This window comes from Xiphias gladius, chromosome 20 (genome assembly GCF_016859285.1).
Source record: "Xiphias gladius isolate SHS-SW01 ecotype Sanya breed wild chromosome 20, ASM1685928v1, whole genome shotgun sequence".
Taxonomy (NCBI): Eukaryota; Metazoa; Chordata; class Actinopteri; order Istiophoriformes; family Xiphiidae; genus Xiphias; species Xiphias gladius.
In genome coordinates, this window is record NC_053419.1 from 8,958,850 (window position 1) to 8,978,652 (window position 19,803).

Here is a 19,803-nt window from a genome sequence, read left to right on the forward strand (position 1 = left end):
GAGATGTATGTAGGCATACAGTATGGACCTGTATACGTATCAATAAACTGTACATTCTTTTCTGGTTGTGTTAATGTTTCCTCAGGTGTGTATTCGTTTCTTACCGTCCGCTGAGCAGGAATCCAGCTACCACTGCCAGTAAGACCAGCGCCAATGTGATGGCTACTGCTACTATCGAAGCCTGAGCACGCTCACTGGTAGCAGTTACTGCCAAAGAAAATGGATAAATAAAGAGTTATAAACACACACATAGTATACATGCACGCACACAAATCAAACCTGGCATCTGTTGCTGAAAGCAGGTGGGAGTCATGTACAAGCGGAACTTCATTGTACTGTCATGCTCGCTCTCTCTCTCTCTCTCTCTCTCTCTCAGGTGTACTCACAGTAAGGGCTGGTCTGGAATTCAAAGCGCCGGCTAAATGCGCCATAGCCTGCTGACGTCCTGGCTCGCACCTGTAATGCATCATATTCATATATATGTATGTATATATTTATATATCACACATACAATGAATATCACATCATATGTTTAAATATATTCATATATGTTACACAAGACATTTATTCTAAACATTTTTTGTAATTGCTTTTTACCTGTTTTAAAACCAGACCACACAAGGGTGTTTATCATTCCTACATGTTTGGATATTTTTCCATTTTTTTAGTCCCATTATTATTCTCATTATTATCAGTGTGTTTTTTTTTTTTTTTTTTCCATTTTTTGACCCCATGTCTAACCTGGAAGATGTAGACTGAGGAGGGCTTCAGACCCTCCACCACCATCTCGGTCTCCTTTGATTTTATTATAGTGTAACTGGAGTCCTGCTCCTGTAGTGAGAGAAAAGGAAACAGGTTTCCTGCAGTTCATTCACAAGATTTATATTTATTTTTGTTGCCTTGATTAGAGTAGATTTGTCGCTACAGTAATCATTCTGCCAAATTTTGTACGTGTGCGTCCTCTTGCCTGCATCTGTGTGTGCACATTTCTATGGCTAAGCTACCTGTAGTAAGTGTGTGAGCTTGAGTGTATGTAAGTGCATGTGTGTAAGGATCAGTTTCCCAACTGCAACCACATCAGGTTTAAACACAGCTAAATGCCCCCCTCCATTAGCCAGAAGCCATTAGCTAACCGCTGACCACAAACCCTGCTTGGCTCTCCTGTATACCTTTATTCTGACCTTCCCAGAAAAGAAGACATTGAAAGATGAACGGCAGAAAAGGGGAAAGGCATGGGAACAATGATCTAAGTACAAGCATTAAATTGCTGTATCTACCCAGTTCCAACTTTGAAAAACAACAACCAGGCTATAGCACTGTCACATGAAAGAGTAATTTTGATATACTGGACCTGATTTAAAAGGCCACTTCAGTGGAAAAAAATTCTTAAAAGCAAACTGAATGTATATTCAGCCATATCTCTGAGGGCCAATTTGAGCAGTGTTGGTCTAAATGTTTCTGCAAATGCATTACATTAAATATGTGGAGCCAAGAGCTGGAGTCTACTGGTGGCGGTAGTCCATTGAGGAAATGTAGATTTTCAGCAACTTTTCAGCATCTTTGAAAGTTCACTTTCAACCAGGTAACTTCACAGAGCACTAAATATAAGCCCTGTAGTAATGGTTTTACTGCAAAGCAGTAACAGAGGCATTATAATAAAAGGTTTTATATGCAGAATTTTTTAAATTAATACCATTGCCCAGTAATCACAATCTTCAAAATCACAAATTGCAAATCATGTTATTGTTTTTTTTTTTTTTACCTTTTCAAAATACTTGATCTCATACTCGAGGATGATACCGTTGGGGCGATCGGGTTCTGCCCACGAAAGGGCAATGCTGCTCTTCCCTGTACGACCCTTCCTCACCACACTCACTGGGGAGGGTGCTGGACACACACACAAAGATATAAAGACAGTACAGTTTCAAGCACCAACATTAATTTGCTTGAAAAGTAAAAATCCAGCAGTTTAATATGATGCAATCCAGTGCGTCTCTTTAATTGCAGTATTTAACACGACTGGCATAAAATGTGATTAAACACAGGAGAAATAGTGCCGTGCCAAAGTTGTAAAATCTGTTGGGTACCATCCGCGTACCATCCTCTTTTGAAACATCATCTTTTGAGGTTTACATGTGCGGAGCTAATTGTAATGCTTGCTGTGATTGCTGTATGTTATGAAATATTAAAGTAGAGATGAAACATCAAGGAAACAAAATCACAAAAAAAGACCAAAAATGGTTTTAAAGATGGCAATGAGGAGAGGCGGTTTACCATATTAGAATTTGCACTTTTATGTACGTTTGTCTTTGCTGTTGAGTTATTTCTGTAATGCTGGGTTAAAAAAAACAACAAAAAAAAACTGACTGATTTTTTTGTCATATTTGCCCCAGGGTTTCTTGCTTGGAATTCAAGTTTGTTTGTTATCAAAGGTCCTCTGAGGTTGTTTAGCTCAGTCCATTGAGCTTTAACTCAACAAGTGAGACTATTTTTGATTCCAAAGCAGCTCTGCCTCTGAAAAGATGTATGAAATCTGGCCGTAAGGTGCACCTGTACCTAATTAAAGTATCCTTTTATATCTTGCTATTCAGTACATGCTTGCAGAGAAGCCCGTGAAGTCAACTATGACTCTTCACATCCTGCTTTGAATGTTTAGAGTACCAACTCTGGCAGCCTGCAAAGGATACAACACACATTATAAAACTGTTCTAATGTTGTGACAAAACTACCAACAAAAAAGCTGAAGTTCCACATAGATTATGTCTTGCATGTTAAATTCAAGATACTTATACACAGCTATACTACTGTAAACTCCATTGTTGATATAGTCGGATAAAAGTCTCGTAAATTTTCGTGGTCTTATACCATTTGTTTTTTAAACTGGACTTGGGTGTACATTCTCTTCTACAAATCTCAAAACTCATCTTGATTACTGTAGCGTGGTTATACATGTTAAAACCTGGGAGAACAAGCACCATTCTTCTTAACCTCCCCCTACCCTTCAATCTTTCATATTTTGCTTTATGTCTGAAATATTAGCAGATATCTTAAGTTGTAATATTATCAAAGAAGAAAACATTCTTTGGTCTTAGGGTGTTTATTCTGTCTGGTTTTGGCTCTTGGTAAAGTTTCCAGTTTCATTATAGTATTCATTTTTTTTTTGTAATTTATTCTGTAAGTCCTGAAGTCAAGTGAGCTCTATTGTGTGAGTCTGCATCAATCATCGAACAATCCTGTTGAAACCTGAGCTTTTGGTCCATCTCTCAGAGGGACAGTTGGAGAGTCTCTGACACATAAAGAGCTTTTAACCAGGCAAAACGCTCCCTCAGGCAACATCCTAATAGTGTTTCTGTCTATGTGTGTGTGTAAGCCTCTACTGCAAATGCTAAACACCGTTTAGGTTTCAATAGCCTCAGCAGAACTCCACAGGGAATAAATCATCGCTACAAACAGAGTAACTGTAGCCCGAGTAGATGGTTGCACAGAAGTGTTATCTGCAACATCTTAAAAGCCTGAAACCAGACACTGAATCAGACAGACACACTCAATGCTTAAATGGTGTAAAGGCTGGGATACCATGATGAGAGAGAGGGCCTCTTTTCCCAGCAGCTTAACGGGTAACAATACACCAAAATCTAAGTTTAAATCCTCCAAAAATGGAAGCTGTTTGCCATGCTATTATTTAATCAAAAGTTTTGACTAGAGGGTGTCATATGAGGGTCTACAGATTATAAAACCCTCTAGTATATGAACTAATGCTTTTGGTTATAATTTTGAACTAGGGCTGAGACTATCAAATATTTTCTTTTAAATAATTCATCTTTTTTTTTTTTTTTTTTTTTTTTACAAATAATCATTCAGTCAATAAAATGTCAGAAAATTGAGAAAAAAAAACCCACTGATCATAATTTCCCAGAGCCAAGCTGATAACTTCAAATTGCTTGTTTTATATGGTTGACAGTCAAAAGCCCAATTGTATTTGTTTTACAATGATTAATAACAATAGAGAAAACCAGCAAATCCTCATATTTGAGAAGCTGAAAGTAGCAACTGTTAAGGATTTTGGAATTCTACTATGACTCTGCCGTTTTTCATACATTTTACACATGAGTAAATTCAGTCTATAAGGAGCATATTTAACACAACAATTGCTGACAGGCTGATCTAGTCATCAGGTAATTTCCGCCTGTTCCTTTTCAGCCTTGACCCTTTCTTTTCAACACATACCAAACACCACATTCACAAAACATCCATATATATATATAACACCCAAAGCAGCATGTTATAGTCAACAGAAACACCCTTCTAAACAATGTGACAACTTTTAATGCCACAACTCAACTGCTGAGACTAATCAAACAAGTCTTTTAAAATCTGACAGATCTGAGAAACGCTAATGCTGAGAGAGATTGGGAGGTGATGGAAGAGAGGGAACGGGTGCTGAAGGAGGAGGAGGGGATGGAAGACAAGCAAGTGGGTTGACAAAAATGGAAAACCCACCTTTGGGGAGACATGGTGAAAAGAGTGCAGACAGGGCCCCAGCAACACTTTCATTTTAGCAACAGGGAAGACAGTGGAATCACAGCTCCTGGTTTAAACACTTCCAGTACGTGTTAAATCTGCTAACGAGCACCTCCTGATGTTTTGCCATTTTTTTACATTTGTGTGGCCATTGTCTGTTTTGTCCATCAATCTGTAGCTGTGAGACATCTTCTATTTCATGAAGAGAGAGGTCAGAAAAGGGTGTAAAAGTTATTCAGTGGACGAGTGCAGCCCTTCAGTGTAACAACTCTGGCCTCAGATAAGAGCAACGTTATCTCAGTGTAGAACATAAGCTTCTCAGACCGCTATCTGTCTGCACCATCACCAAAATCAATACATGCCTTCAACTTTCTGGTTTATTATCCTTTAACTACCCTCAGAGAATGACAGAAAGATAGACTGGGAGACAGAATGAAAGTGAGGGAGAGAGAGGTTCAGTCATGGTAAAAAAAATATTGGCATCCCTTAATTTCATATACATAATTCAGAATATCTTCAGAAATAAATGCAGATGAACCAATTTTGTATAACCACACACGAGTATTGGCTCTTTTTGATTAATTAAAATTAGTTCTTCCAACAAAATAAAAAAATATTAACAATCACCTGTGCTTAATTTTCAGTGTTCACATGACCTGAATTAACCAATGAAAGATGGTTTTAAAGCATAAAATTGGGTTGTTTGAAGACATGAGCGCTGCCTGAGAGCATCAGAAATGCTATTATCGAAAAACATAACAATTCCAAGGGGCTACAATGGCAAGGAGAACACCACTATTGAAAGAAAGGCACAAAAAGGCAAGACTAATGTTTGCAAAAACTTTCATAGATAAGCCACAGTCTTTCTGGGATGATGTTCTATGGAAAGATGAAACCTAAGTAGAGCTGTTTGGAAATGCAGATCCTCGGTTTGTTTATAGGCGACGAAATGAAGTCCATAAGGAAAAGAACACCCTATGTACAGTAAAGCATGGTGGAGGTTATGTCATCCTGTGGGACTGCTTTGCTGCCTCTAGTGATGAAATCAGAAGATTACCAAGGCATTTTAGAGCGAAATGTGTTACCCAGTGTCAGAAAACTAGATTTGAGGTGAAGGTCTTGGGTCTCTCAGCAGGACAACGACCCAAAGCACACATCCAACAGCACAAAAAAGGTTGAAAAGGAAAAGATGGACTGTTTTAAACCAGCCAGCAATGAGTCTGGACCTAAATCCCATTGAAAACCTTTGGAGAGAGCTGAAATCTGCCATCACAAGGAGGACTCCTGCAACTTTAAAAGAGCCTGAATGCATAGCAATGGAAGAGTGGCATAAACTACCAGCAGACGGGTGCAAGAAACTTCTAGATGGCTACTAGAAACGTTAAGAGGCTTTCATTGTTGCCAATGGTTCTGCAAACAAATATTAGTAAAGGGTGCCAATAATTGTGTCTGGGGTACCTTTTGTGTTTGTATTTCTTCACTATTATGCAAGTTTTGTTTTTTGATTTTCTCTGTTCATAACCTTGGACATTTCATAAAAATATTTTGATTATACAAAATTGGTTATTTGCATTTAATTCTGAAGATATTCTAAATTTTGTAATTAAAATTCAGGGGTGCCAGCCGAAAGGCCTGTATTTCTGACGATATTCTGAATTATGTACTTGAAATTCCAATAATTTTCACCAGGACTGCAGGAGGCAGACCGAGAGATTGCTTTATTAAGGTTGCAAAGTACCAAAGCTGCTCCCATTTCTTTTGTTTGCAACTTAACATCCCACCTACCAACTCTATTATATTTCATTCTCAATTTATTTGTTCATTTACAACACTGAGCCATTTGGCAGCGTATCCTGATCAAGGACCAAAGTAAAATGGATTGCTTTCTTTCAGTTGAAAAATACATATTTCAGTCACTCAGGAGTTCATAAAAGTTGTATCAGGGAGAATCTAGAAAGTACAGGGTGTCTCCATGGCCTAAGGGGTTAGGGTGTTGACTAGGAACTGCAACATCCACAGTTCATGTCCAGCTGGGGATCTTTGTCATCCTGTCATCTCTCCACTGTTGTCTGACTGCTAGAGGCATGCAATTCATAAAAATAAAATAAAAAACTAAAATGAAAAGTAGAGTAGAAGGCAGTCTTCTTTTAATATCATATTATTGTTAAGTGGAAAAAAGATGTCAGACATGTATAGTGAGAGGTGAAATTCCATGGAAGTCACGGGGAAAACTCTGTAAAATCAATGGTGTTGTATGATTTATTCCATTCTTCCTCTCTTTACGCTCCCTCCATATTGCTTCTGGCCACCAGGGGCAGCACTGAGTTGACGGCTGCTCCAGTTGGGAATGAGGAAGAAAAATCCAGTGCCATCTTTTATTTCCTTTGTTCTATGAGTAAATCGTGTTTTTTGTTACTTTAAAACTTAATTTTAAGTCACTATGATTGACATGTATCTCGAACATTCATGAATCCCTGAGTTTGAAATGTTCAGGTTTGTTTTGATAGCCATCCAGGACTGTGGTATATCAACAGTCTTAAATCAAGGCAACTGACAGCCATACTCAAAATATAAGCTGCCACCGAACCCAGAAGTGAAGCAACCAGCATCCTGCCATTGTGCGCCCCATTGCCAGCTTCTCCCCAACGCCTCCTTTGTTCTCGTATCCTCTCTGCTCTGATCTCCTAAATGTCTTGTCTCTCTTCTTTAATCCTCTTGTTCTCCAAGTTCAGTTCTGTTCAAGTTCAGAGCAAACACTCCAGCAACACCACTGCTTTTATACAATATCTGTGCCTAAAATAAAAACAAGACGTATGGTCGGAGTGCCAGGCTTTGCAATTTACCACCCACAAGGTAATGTATCACCATTCCTTTGATTAATAGCCAACAACAGCAAAAAAAATGTATGGGAGCATTTAGTGTCCAGTTACAAAGTAGTGATCCCACACTGTGAACAACAAAAAAACAAATGACCAGAAATGAACACATAATAGAGCTAAGCTACCACAGAAACTCGTTTAATAAACATATAATCATAACGCTGGGACTGAACATTGTGTGTTTATTGACCATTAATAGCCAATTCAAGCCATCACAGTAGTACATGAGCATATACTTAAAATGTAGATGCCTCAAAATATCATTGGGTTGAAGGGATAGTTCTCTAGTCAGTTTGGTGATTTATTTTTCCTTCTTTAATTAATTTATTCAACTTAATAGTGGTTTCTAGCTAGCTGCCTCATAAAAATTATATGTATTGGTGGGAAAGCCAACATCAAAGCAGTGCAAAATACATGACTTGCCTTTTTAAAACTGTTTAGCTGCACCAGACCTCTGAGCGTTTTTGAATGCCTAAAAGTAGTTAATGTCTACCCTCTCTCTCAGTCTCACTTTTTCTTTCCTTACCACCACCTTGCCATCATTTTCTCTTCCACGGTTTGTACCTCTGTCCTGTTTTTCTGTGTTTCTTATTCCTCCTTCTCGCCTTTCACATCTCTTCTTCATGAGTACCAACACTTTATTATTCAGCATGGCTTCACAGGGACACTGTGAAATCACCTTTTTCACGGATCCCTTATCAAGTGTGACACTTCCCACACACCAAACTGCAGATCTTCTGACTTTCTCTCTGTCCCTATCTATCTGAGTCTCCCTCTTGCCCCCGTCTCTCTGTACTTTTGTTTCAGTAACTTGGTTTTGCCTTAATACCTTCACAAGCAGGAGCTCGATCACAATACAAAGCCACATGCAAGCATAACACAAAAAGGCAAAACGCAGACACTTAAAACGCTGATCAAAGTCCTCATAGGGTAATTACATCTGCAATACAGAGGCGAGGCTTGATCATAGCATGTTAAGCTGTTCATTAAAATTATGGCTTCAGGATTAATGTTTAAATGATGGTTCTCATTACTTTGGTAAGTCAATTTACACGTATAACCCACAGTGGTTGAAGTTCTCAACCATGCTGCAGTGAACACAACATGATGGGAGAAACAGTTGCCATGATCAGAAGTCAGATCAAGTAAATTTATTATAGTTTAAGTGCCACATTAAATACATAGTGGTTAGTAAACATTGCATCAAGAAGCAACAGATCAGGCCTCTTAAAACTGGTTCCCAACCTGTTTGCCTTAGGACTACTCATCACATGTTGCATATGTCAGTAGTGTTGAGCAGAGTGATTTCTTCTTCTCAGATTGTTTTCTTTAAAGCCTAAAGAGGTAAAACTATCTGGTACTGCACAAGAGAAAGAAAGCAAGATTTGTGAAAAAATTAGACAACAATGACTATGATGGGTTTTTCCCAATATAATTAATTTAATTGAAGTTACATCATAGGGAGTTTACATTAGATTTGGGAAAGTTTCAGTACCCTCTTTCACTTGAACCGATAATACTACAGATAAGAGCTTTACAGTCTTGCAGTTGTAATTCCTATGAACTATTTTACTGTCTGTACTTGACAAAACATGGTATTTAGAGTTCACTGTAAATTGAAAAATTACTGTAATTTGGTTAATACTACACATTTGCATGTGAACACTCAAGTTTGCACATTATGCAAGCTGTACTCCAAACATACTGAACAGCTAACCACTACTGTTACATGTAAATCTTTTAATACTTCGTGTTTGTTACCCCGTAAAAATGTTTTCACTGAGTTGATGTGTTCTCTTCAATTATGTCTGTTTTAATACTGGTGGTGGAGAGAAGGTCATTTGGCTCATTTCCTGTTTGTTTGGTTACTTCTGGATCATAGTCTTCATGGAAACCATGTTAGCTGGGCGCCCACTTCTAGGGAGAGTAGCCACAATGCTAAATCATCTCCATTTATAGACAGTTTGTCTGACTGTGGACTGATGAATATCTAAAACCTTTGAGATCAGTTTTTTTTTTCTTTCCAGCTTGATTCAAATCAACAATCTTTGATTATAAGTCTACTAAAACTCTTTTTGTGAAACATGGTTCATATCAGCAGATGCCTATTATGAATAGCAAACTCAAAATGCTTGAGTGCTTGTTGATCTGCCGATTTCTTGATTTTTGTGCACTGTGCCAGTGACTGCACGTATTGTATTTCCAAGGTAAAATAAAATCACACCCTAGCATAGCCTGTATTCACATCCATGCCAAAGAGCAGCAAAATTTTATCTGCCTGTAACTCTGCCATCCATGTGTAATCTATCGTAATCCCTAATCTCCATTTGGTCCAGTGACTGGCTAATTTTAATCCAGCTACAACTTCAATATACTGAATGTGAGTTTTGTAGTCTGGTGTAATCCACTCAGTCTGATGACAGCCACAGTGACAACACAGTTAAAGGACCTCGAGTACTCTCAACTCTCAGACAACCATCTGCCTCTCTCTCTCTCTGTCTGCCTTTCTCTCTCCTACACAAACTGCACCCTTCTTACTACTGCTACTACTACTACTGTTACTGTTACTACGACCACTACTACTGTTACTACGACTACTACTGCTGTTACTACTACTACTACTCTACTGCTGCTGCTGTTACTACTACTACTACTACCTCCTACTATTTCCTATTTTTCCCTGACTGCCAATAAACCATCTGTTCAACAAAATGGAACAAACATGCTCCTTCAAAACGTTTTTTTCTCTATCTTTCCCTCCAGATGGAAGCCTTGGGGAGGAGAGCATTAATCTCATATTTTTCTAATTTCATTACACTGTGTGCTACCAATTTCATTACAAGCGAATAAAATAAACTACACAAGCAAATATCTCCCATAAATATAAAAATAGGTTCCCAAAGCAGATGTGAATTCTAATCTGCATTTAAAGAGAAGTTAACTAAGCATCCTATATTCACAACTATGGTGTGTAGTAGGGCTCTTTCATTGACCAACATTAGAGTGGTTGTTTATGTTTGACCAGGGTGCTGCTCACTTTAGCGTTGCTGGTTTAGTGAGTTGCTCAAGCATAAAAGCCTAAAATTAACTTGTGAACTTGCAAGTCTTCAGACTGATTCATCATCGTTGATAGTCATGCAGAATAACACCTGCTACCACACAAGACGCCTGATACACAAACAGCCTGCAAATGAAGGGCTTTCGTTATGCCACAGATTCACGGAAATGTTGTTGATGAAGTGTACTGCCTAATTGAGGGGACCAAGCTGCTTTTTCAATGACATATCTGGATGCAAAGGCAAAAATAAAAAAGGCTTTCCACTGAGCAATGTTCACTTATTCACTGCAGGGATGGCGCATGAGTGAAAATTAATACAGCGACAGATTTGGTGGACAAATACTGTGATGGTTTGATCATCTGCTGTCTTCGTTATCAAACCCAAATATACATGCCTGGTATCCAACAAGCAGGTTGGTCTGTGGAAGTTTCAACAAGGAGGGAAGAAAAAATGAGTCCTGACAAAATGGTGATGATTTCTATTGGGAAATTCAGAATAAGTTTGACTACTGGGGGAAAGGGGGGGGGGGCAGGACAGCTATGACAGGACAGCTGTGATGCTGATTGGAGCACTCATGGGAAGGCTGTGATTGCGGAAAAGCTCCTATCGACAGTTGTGACAGATCTGGTGCAACATACCTGCCTGATTGGTTGTCATGTTAAGTGACACATATTGCTTCGCGTAGTCTTTGGCCAGCTCTGACACCCCGTTGACAGCCTCCAGCAGGAAGCTGTAGTTCGTGTGTGACTGCAGGTCGGCCACCATAACCGAGGTGTTTGACAGGCCGACACGACGTGGCAGAAAACGCACGTTGGGGCCACATTCTTCCAAGCCCCTTCCATCTGGCAAGACCTGTCTGCACAGGATGTTGTAGCACACATCCTTCCTGCCACCCGTCTCCATGGGAACAGACCACTCCAAGAAGACGCTGGTCTCATTGACATTGGAGATGGCGTTACGTGGCGCAGAAGGTGGGCCTGAGAGAGATGGACAGGGGTTAGACGAAGAGAAACAAACACATGCAGTCATATCACACAGCATCTTGATGAACTTGATGAATCTGGTGAATTTGATTTAATTTTGATTAATAAAGGTATTGTATCCTCACGTGTGCAGGCCATATTGGGAGGGTCAGAGTCAATCTTATAGTATCCATCCTCACAGCTACAAGCAGTGGCTCCTGTGTGCCTGGCCACACTGTGAGGTGGACATTTACTGCAGGCCAAAGACTCCAGCATCGAGCGGTAAAACCCCACTTTGCAGACTGAAAGAAGAGGAGGAGGGTGCGGATGAAGTGGGGTGTTTGGGGTTGATAAGAGTACATGTACGGACAGGAAAGGTGGGGTGGGGGGAGGGGGTGGGGGAGAGAAAAAGCAGGGCAGCACGGTTAGTTCCTTAAAAAAAAAGGAGGTCAGCATCTCAGCAGGAGAAAAATTTCCCTGGGTGGTTGTGGTTGTTTTGTATTATGTAGTTAGTCAGTTACTACTGTCACTTAGTTTTTTTTGCACATTCGTATTTTTTCTGTTTTCTTCTGAAGTCTGATTTCTTCTTATATTCCTCTAGGGATTATTTCTTTTATCCAACCTGTACAATCCTGCTCTTTTCATCATGTTTCTTTATATTAACCAAAAAAAGCTTACTTTTTTCCTGTTGTAAGGATTTCCTTCTTATTCATAGTCAGTCTTCACTGCAGTGATCTGTAACTACCACCTGATTAAGAATTTGCACTTGCATCTGCTGCACAATATTGTACCCACCTAGTCCTATATGTGCCACATATGCAAACAAACACAGACAAAGTCTCTTTTTACACTCAGACGGCTGATCTAAGTGGGGCAGGTTGACATGAGGGTGAGACACACAGAATGTTACATACATCAACAACCTTTGTCGCCATGGCTGCACCCCCGAACCAAACAATCACTTACTTATCACAGCATCATTTTCGTCCTGATTTTACTGTTGCACTCAGATAGATACAAATAGACACATGCAATAGGGGATGACATATTAATGGCATATTGGTGTTTTGATAATTCCATAGATTTCGATTCCAAAGATACTGCATAGTCAATGACAAATTTCTGTTTGATTTATTGTTAGGGAGAGGAGAGGAGAGAAATAATGGCTAAGAGAAGAGAGGTGAGGATACCAGAGAGAGGATTATAGGAGAAAAGAGAGGAGATGTGTTATATCTGTGTTTGTCCTCTAAGGGCTCTAAGGTTTGACGCTGTTGTTTTCACCAATTGTTTCTTAATATGGCTGTGGTGAAGCCCATTCAGACTGCAACTGTGATTAAGAACTACGTAATTAAACTCAAGGTAAGAGGACGGGGAAAAAGAACAGGAAAGGAGAAAATACGGGAAGGTAAAAGGGAGATAAGATGGGGAAAGGGAACGATGGGAAGGGAGAAAAGGAGTAACAAAGCAAAGTTTACGAGGGGAGATGGGGAGGGAAGATGAAACAAAGGAGTGGAGTGTGTGTGTGTTTTTGTGTGTGTTTTTCAGGCGTTAGGCGGCGGTGGCTCTGATTCACCTTGACGGAACCTTGGCCTGCTGTCATGGAACATTAGGCCTGAAAAATTCTCCCTCTGCCCTGGATCGCCTCTATGTCTCACCTCTGTTTCACACACACAAACAGGAAGCCTTTCATAAAAGTGTTTGGTATGTAAGAGGCCACACATACCCTAATTATGAGCTGAGGCTCAAGACGTTGCTTTTGAGGCATTCATGAAGCTGGCCTAGTTTTGACTGAGCAGAGTAATACATCTGATGACATAATTCATGCTCAGCAGAGCACAGACGCTAATGTATGCCTTTAGGGTTCATTTTATTCAGAAGTGAAAAGATGGTATGAATGCTTTTTTTCACTGTTTAATTTTTTTGTTTGTTTTTGTTTTAAGGGTATAAACGTAGAAAATAGGGGGCCACACATACTGTATTGGTGGTTGCCTACTAAATGTATGATTTGTAATGAATTTCCAGTTAATTCATTTTACCCGTTGCGGCCGATAACAACGTGGGTTCGGCATTCAGGGCAGTAGGACACACCTGATCCTTTGTCTGTCTCAGCCTGTTGTCTCTCTCACACACTCTCACACACACACACACACACACTTATGGTTGTATACAGATTTATTGCCAGAGTCTGGTGTCTAGCTCTCCTTGACTTCATCCGCCAAACCCCCATGGCCAAATCAATAAAAATTGTGGCAGCTCATTTCACATATACAGACACACAGACCCACATGCACAGAATGAAGTATAGTGGGGAGGAGTAGAGTGGAGAGCAAGAAAAAATAGTGGCGAATAAAACACAGCTTTGGGTATGTTGATAATTTCAGACAGTACATTCAGATATCATGCCAGTATAACAATGATTACTTGTATTCATCTATTTATCTTTTTATTTTTGGTGCTTAGTTCTCACTGCCTGGTGTGTCTGTGCTCCACTCCCCAGTGATCATCTGTCAATCCAACAGTATGGTGAGAGCACAGTGTGGTACTAGAATGGCTCCTTCCTTAGATTTCCTGTTGATCAAGTTTTGAGTTTGTGTAGATTTTATTCTGTTTTATTTTCCCATTGGCCATAGTCTGCTTCCAGCTGTCACTGCTGAAGATAACTACTTAGTTTTTCTATTTATTCCACACACACTAGGAACACATATATAATGTTCACTAGATGATCCAGAGTTACAAAGCTCTTATTCAAGGGAACAGAAAACATATAAACTTCGATATTTAGCATATGCAAAGTAAAACTGTATTTATTTGCTGAAAAAAATGTACCTGTAAAATAGATAGAAAGATAGACAGCCAGCAAGCCAGATAGACACAGACATTTGCATAGACACATAGACATTTGCTGATGATGTGGTGTCAAAGATTAGATGATGTGCTTTGAATAAATTAAAATAATGCATGGAAATGTCTTTCCTCTGGAAGTTGCAAATGATTATGAGAATTATATGAACATTTGCAATTAAAATGTGCAAATTGGTGTGAACAAAAAAAATCCATTGCATGACACTTTAATGGAACTCAATTCCAGTTGACTACTAAGCACCAACAGAGTAGATAGTAAGGTATTTATTATCATTAATTGTAGCTCATTTCCATTTAGGGTAAATAGATTATCCATACCCTACAGGAAAAACGAACACAGAACATGTGTGGAAATTAACTACATACATGTATCGTTAGACATGACATGAGTGCAAATGACATCATAGTTATATAATTTTTCACTTTTGACTGTTTTAGCCTAATTATGTGTCCAAGGATTTACCACATGCATGCAAAAGGGGGCATGAAGGTCAGGGCAGCCAGCTTAAGGCTGAAACTGGGATAAAGCGATTAAAATGCCACAGAGTGTAAATAAGAACATGTATATTCAGTGTGGAATTGAATGGTAAACCACAGCTGAAGGGCAGCCTTAAAGTCCATGGTGTGGCTGTCATGAAAAGAGCAAAAAAACACGCAAGTTTACTGAATGCCATTTAAATGCCAGCTGGATTATGTACAAGGGACTTAGTGAGTATTGCTTTTTTTAAACTGTACAAACTACCTGGTTTATTACCACAGTGAAATGAAGAAACTAGATATTTTACATATAAAACAGGCACATTTTTTGTATATTTTAGCCATTCCTGGGGTATGGCTCTACTGATGGGGATCCCTGGTGGTGATTTGTCCAGTGCCTGCAAATCTAATTACATTCCCATTAGCCTCAGCCGTACTTTGTGTTTAATTAGAAAATTTTAGCATGCTACCATGCTAAACCAAGAGGTGAACATGGGAACTATTACCTGCTAAACATCTGCATGGTAGAATTGTAACTGTAAATATGTTAGCATGCTGATGTTAGCATTTAGCTAAAAACACTGCTGGGCCTAAGGCCAGTCTAACAGAGCCGCTAAGAAGGCGATAGACTCTTAGACTTGTTTAAGGATTAAAGAATGAATGTAATGTAACCTTTTCTTCCCAAAAACATAAAGAGCAAATATAGTCAAACAAGTGCTCTGGGTGGACAACTTCCAACTTTGGTTCATGCAAGATATTCATGTTCAGGTTTTTAATAATGTGAAATGTGAAATGTAATAAAAACATTTGCAATGGAGTCTAACCATTAATCAGGTCTGGAGTATGGCCAGTACCATACGTCATAACTTTCAAGCCCGCACAGAGATTGCTAGCTTAATGATATCAATATAAGTTATGTTAAAATTTAAAATAATAAATTTACTCAGTCACTATGTTCTTCATTTAATTGAACAATTATTCTTTATCATTTGTCTCGTTAGATGCTCTCCAAAGAAATGTCTGCAGCAACCATTACACACAGATACACCAACACTTTCTGTCGTGAGATTAGTTATGGTCATGGCTGGTTGACTGAAATGGCTCATTTCTCATTGTGAATGCAACTTGAATAGACGGCGTTGGTGGTGTTTGGATGTATGTGTGTGTGAGTGTGTGTGTGTGTGTGTGTGTGTTGCCCTTGGGCAAGCTGTCTTTCTGATGCCACACAGCTCTTAATGAACAGCACAAAGGGTAAAAGGTAATTAATATGCAATACACACTAATGTGCCTATATGCAATCGTTTGTGTGTGTTGATGTGTGAGGTTAATACGTAATTAATATGCATCACACACTGGCATCCCGGGCAATTAAGGATCCAGCGGTGTCCGCTGATGCTTCTTAATGAGCGTCCTCTTTAATTGGAAACATTTCACTGTAAACATGTTGATTTATGTGACTGGCTGTCATTTGGTGGGATTAAAGGGAGCAAGGGATTAAGGCAGAGGGAGAGATTCATACCCATTGGTTAGTTGGCCAACTGATGTGTCAGCTGTGCTTTAGCTTGCAGACACTAAAACCTAGAAATCGTGATGGAAAAGTTAAACAAAAACTTAATCAAATGTAACTATACCAAGAGGTAAAAATACTCAATTTTTTAAATTAAAGTCATGCTTTTAAAGTACAGACGCATTTCCCGCAAAAATGTACTCCAGCTATTGAATATACGCATTATTACTGTAGTTATGTTCCACCACACAATGTCAAACAGAACTAAACAATTCAGACTAAATAAGAACTCAAGCCAAATGTCTCACACCATTTGTTGTACGTGACATCCACTTATATATTCATCTTTCCTGTCACTACTCCAACTGTACACAGATTCAGCAGGGTTGACATAAAAGTAAACTTTTAGAGAAGAAACACAAAAAATGGTAAGGCTGAATTTCAATACTATGCCTATGTTGTTAACAGATACTATTGTGAACTAATAAACCAGCCAAGGAAACACAGTAAATATCCTCTTCCTGTATTTGTCCCACAGCGAGCTTCTGGCCTAAGGAACATAAACATAGTGTGTGTGTGCCTATTTGTGTGTGTGCATGTATGAGGGTTTCATACCTTCATGTATAATTTTTGTATTACAGTGTTTGTGTGCATGCATCTGCATGTGCTGATGCATGCTCATATTTGTGCATGCCTGTGTGTGAACACAAACAAAGTCAGATAATAATACCATAATAATATACAATCAAGTCAATGGGGTTTTCCTGTCTGCAGGATGACAGAGGAGGTCATTGTTTAGCACCCATTTATTCTCACAATCAGACCACAAGCAGAAACCAACAGGTCAAGAAGGTCACGATAGCAGTCCTTCATAAATCAATTTATTGGACCAGTGACAGTCGAGAGGGAAAGATTAAACATTATCAATACATCATAATGATAAATCAGGTCTCAAATTATGTTGACAATGTGTGTTGTACAATAATTCAACTGAGTGATTAACTATGACACTAGACTACATTTTATATATTACTATTTCAGCATTTAGTTGACACTCGCTTGACTTGAAAAAAATTGAGTTCCTAAGCAATGGACCAACAATTATGAACAAAATTGCAAGCACTCATAAATTAGGTGTGCAAGGGTCAGGATCTCAATGGTACTACAAAAATCCCAAGACATGTGATCTCAGCAAAAGGTGGAGGGGTGACATGCATTGATTGTGCATGAAATTGGTTGTCAATCTACTAACATTTCTTCTGACCCATTTAAATGCATGCATGCGGTACATTCTTGGGTCTGTGTGCACATTCATGTAACTCTAGACACACGTTTGCCGATGCATGAGCTATTAAATTACCCGGATGCAAGTTGATGCGCTTCTGTAAGAACTTTGATTCCATTCGCAGGAAAAAAAAATCTTTTTATTTATTTATTTATTTTTTAAAGGTTTTAAAAATCAGTCAGAGGTTACAAGAAATTATCAGGCAATTAGGTAATTTAGAGACATTTACAGGTTTGACATCACAGTTTTTTTTTACCAGGGCTCATCTGCATTGTATAGCCAGGATAAATGCACAATGGCCGTGAAAGTCAAAGTTTGAGTCTGTAAACGTATGGCGGCAGAAGTTCAAACAGCTATTTTTCTAAAATGAAAAAAGGTGCGATTCAGGGCTACAAAATATGTGTAATGCATATATGTGCAGTTTTGCTAATCTTAGTATCTGTGGGATTAGAGACAACATGGAGATACAAAGATTCTGATCCATCCCACTCTGATCTCAGTGAATTTCATCTTCACCACCACCCTTTTTCAGAGAAAGTACGAGAAAAAAAAACGTCAACAGTGTGTACCTGTTTTAAAACTAATTGTTTTGTAACCTGTATCAAATGGGAAGCTCATCAGCTGACCTACATGCATTAGAAGTGTCCATAACTACCAGTCTAACCAGTCCTACGAGCCACCGCTGACTGGGCCACTGGAGACGAACAGGCTTTCATGGAAAGACACTGGCTCTGCTGAATGAAACATATTATAAATATTTCACCAACTGCAGGATTGTGTGTGTCTGTGTCTGTGTGCTCTAGTACTTATATCTCTGTGAGGACTTTGTGGCAGGCCCACATTTCTTCAAAGAGGGATTTGAGGGTTAACCCCTGGTTTTAGAGTTAAAGACAGAATCAGATTTAAGTTCTGGTTAGGGCAAGAAATGGGGTTATGAATCTACTTATTATGCTAACGGCTGGAGTTAGGGGTCAGGCGTTGCACTGTGTCACTTAGGGTCCCCACTAGTATAGAAAAAAATGTGAATGTGTGTGCACATTAGCAGGGGGAAGGGTAAAATGGAGGAAGCACTTCTGGGAAAGTCAGTTTACCCAACAAGCACTCAAGAAGCACTTTAGTTGTCATGACAGCATAACTACGTTGAGATGATGGGGTGATGGAGAGGGGGTGGGGAGAAAGATGAAGGAGAGAGAGAAGGATGCAGGGGGGAGTACAAAGTGAGAGTGTAGAGGAAGAAGCCTGTAGCAGTTTCCAATTGAACAAGATCTAAAAAGATGAATGGTGGCTTTTTCCACGATAAATCCAGTTGATTCATATTTCAGGAGATGATGGAATCAGAAAGGCTTCCTGCCACTTGCAGATTTCTATGCCATCATTCTGCATGTTGTTCTGTTTCCAGAGCAATTTAGGGATGACAGAACTACTCTATTTGTAAGTGTAACTAAATACTGTTTAACTCAAATGGTAAAAAGTTAAAAGACACATTATAATAGATACAGGGGAGGAAATATGTGACTTGTGATTTCATTGGCTCTATTAGGTCCAGTAAGATATGAGGAAAATTTAGAATCCACAAGGTTTGGCCACTAAATGTTCAGCTAAAGAAGCATGCATGGCTAATATTGTATAGCTAACTGTAATTTTAATAAATACAGCCACTTAATATAAAATAAAGAGAAGAATAAATACGGCAAGAAAAAATATGATTTTTTTTCAATGCGTCACCTCCATGACACAGAAAATGAAATGACCTTTTTGCTAAAATAACATTTTCTTTGGTAAGGTAAAAAAGAAATTTTTTTTTAATACAGTGATGATGCACAGATAACGAGTTGGCTATTTATGCTCAAAATTAGCTATCTGTAGAAGGCTTTGGAGATGATAAAAAAACCCGTTATCATGACAAAAAAGTTGTTACAAACCTGGGTTTGTAAGTATATGTGGTGGGCATAATGTTTGTGAAATCAGGACATTTCATTTCAAAGTTTGTAGATAAAAATTTAACATTATGATTTCTTTAGGTTTTCTTTTGGTTTTGAATATGTGTTAGTGGATGATGTCTTCTTTTTTTTATGTCTTACTTATAACAGTGTCTTGTAAATCCCTTGCGAGATGGGTCAAGTGTTTGCCATGTCATAAAAATACAAGTTAACTAAACTAATGTAATGAATTAAGAAATACAACCAAAACCAAGGTGGTGTTGGAACTAAGACCCTTATCGGCACATGTGGATAACATGAAATGGCTGATT

The 19,803-nt window shown here is 38.8% G+C and overlaps 1 protein-coding gene across 6 annotated transcripts in view; it reads right to left on the bottom strand.

Moving 5' to 3' along the window:
- LOC120806894 (ephrin type-A receptor 5) overlaps positions 1–19,803 on the bottom strand; it is a 61,919-nt gene that overhangs the window by 18,979 nt on the left and 23,137 nt on the right. Inside the window, exons 4-9 of one of the 6 annotated variants that reach the window (XM_040158429.1) lie at positions 11,568–11,723; positions 11,098–11,436; positions 1,763–1,887; positions 742–831; positions 387–456; positions 105–207 (exon numbers count right to left, since the gene is read on the bottom strand). In XM_040158429.1, coding sequence (XP_040014363.1) covers positions 105–207; positions 387–456; positions 742–831; positions 1,763–1,887; positions 11,098–11,436; positions 11,568–11,723 — 883 coding nt within the window. Of the gene's footprint in view, positions 1–104; positions 208–386; positions 457–741; positions 832–1,762; positions 1,888–11,097; positions 11,437–11,567; positions 11,724–13,706; positions 13,990–17,807; positions 18,287–19,803 lie in introns of those variants that run through there. The other 5 variants (XM_040158431.1, XM_040158434.1, XM_040158435.1 and 2 more) reach the window with 5 other exon arrangements.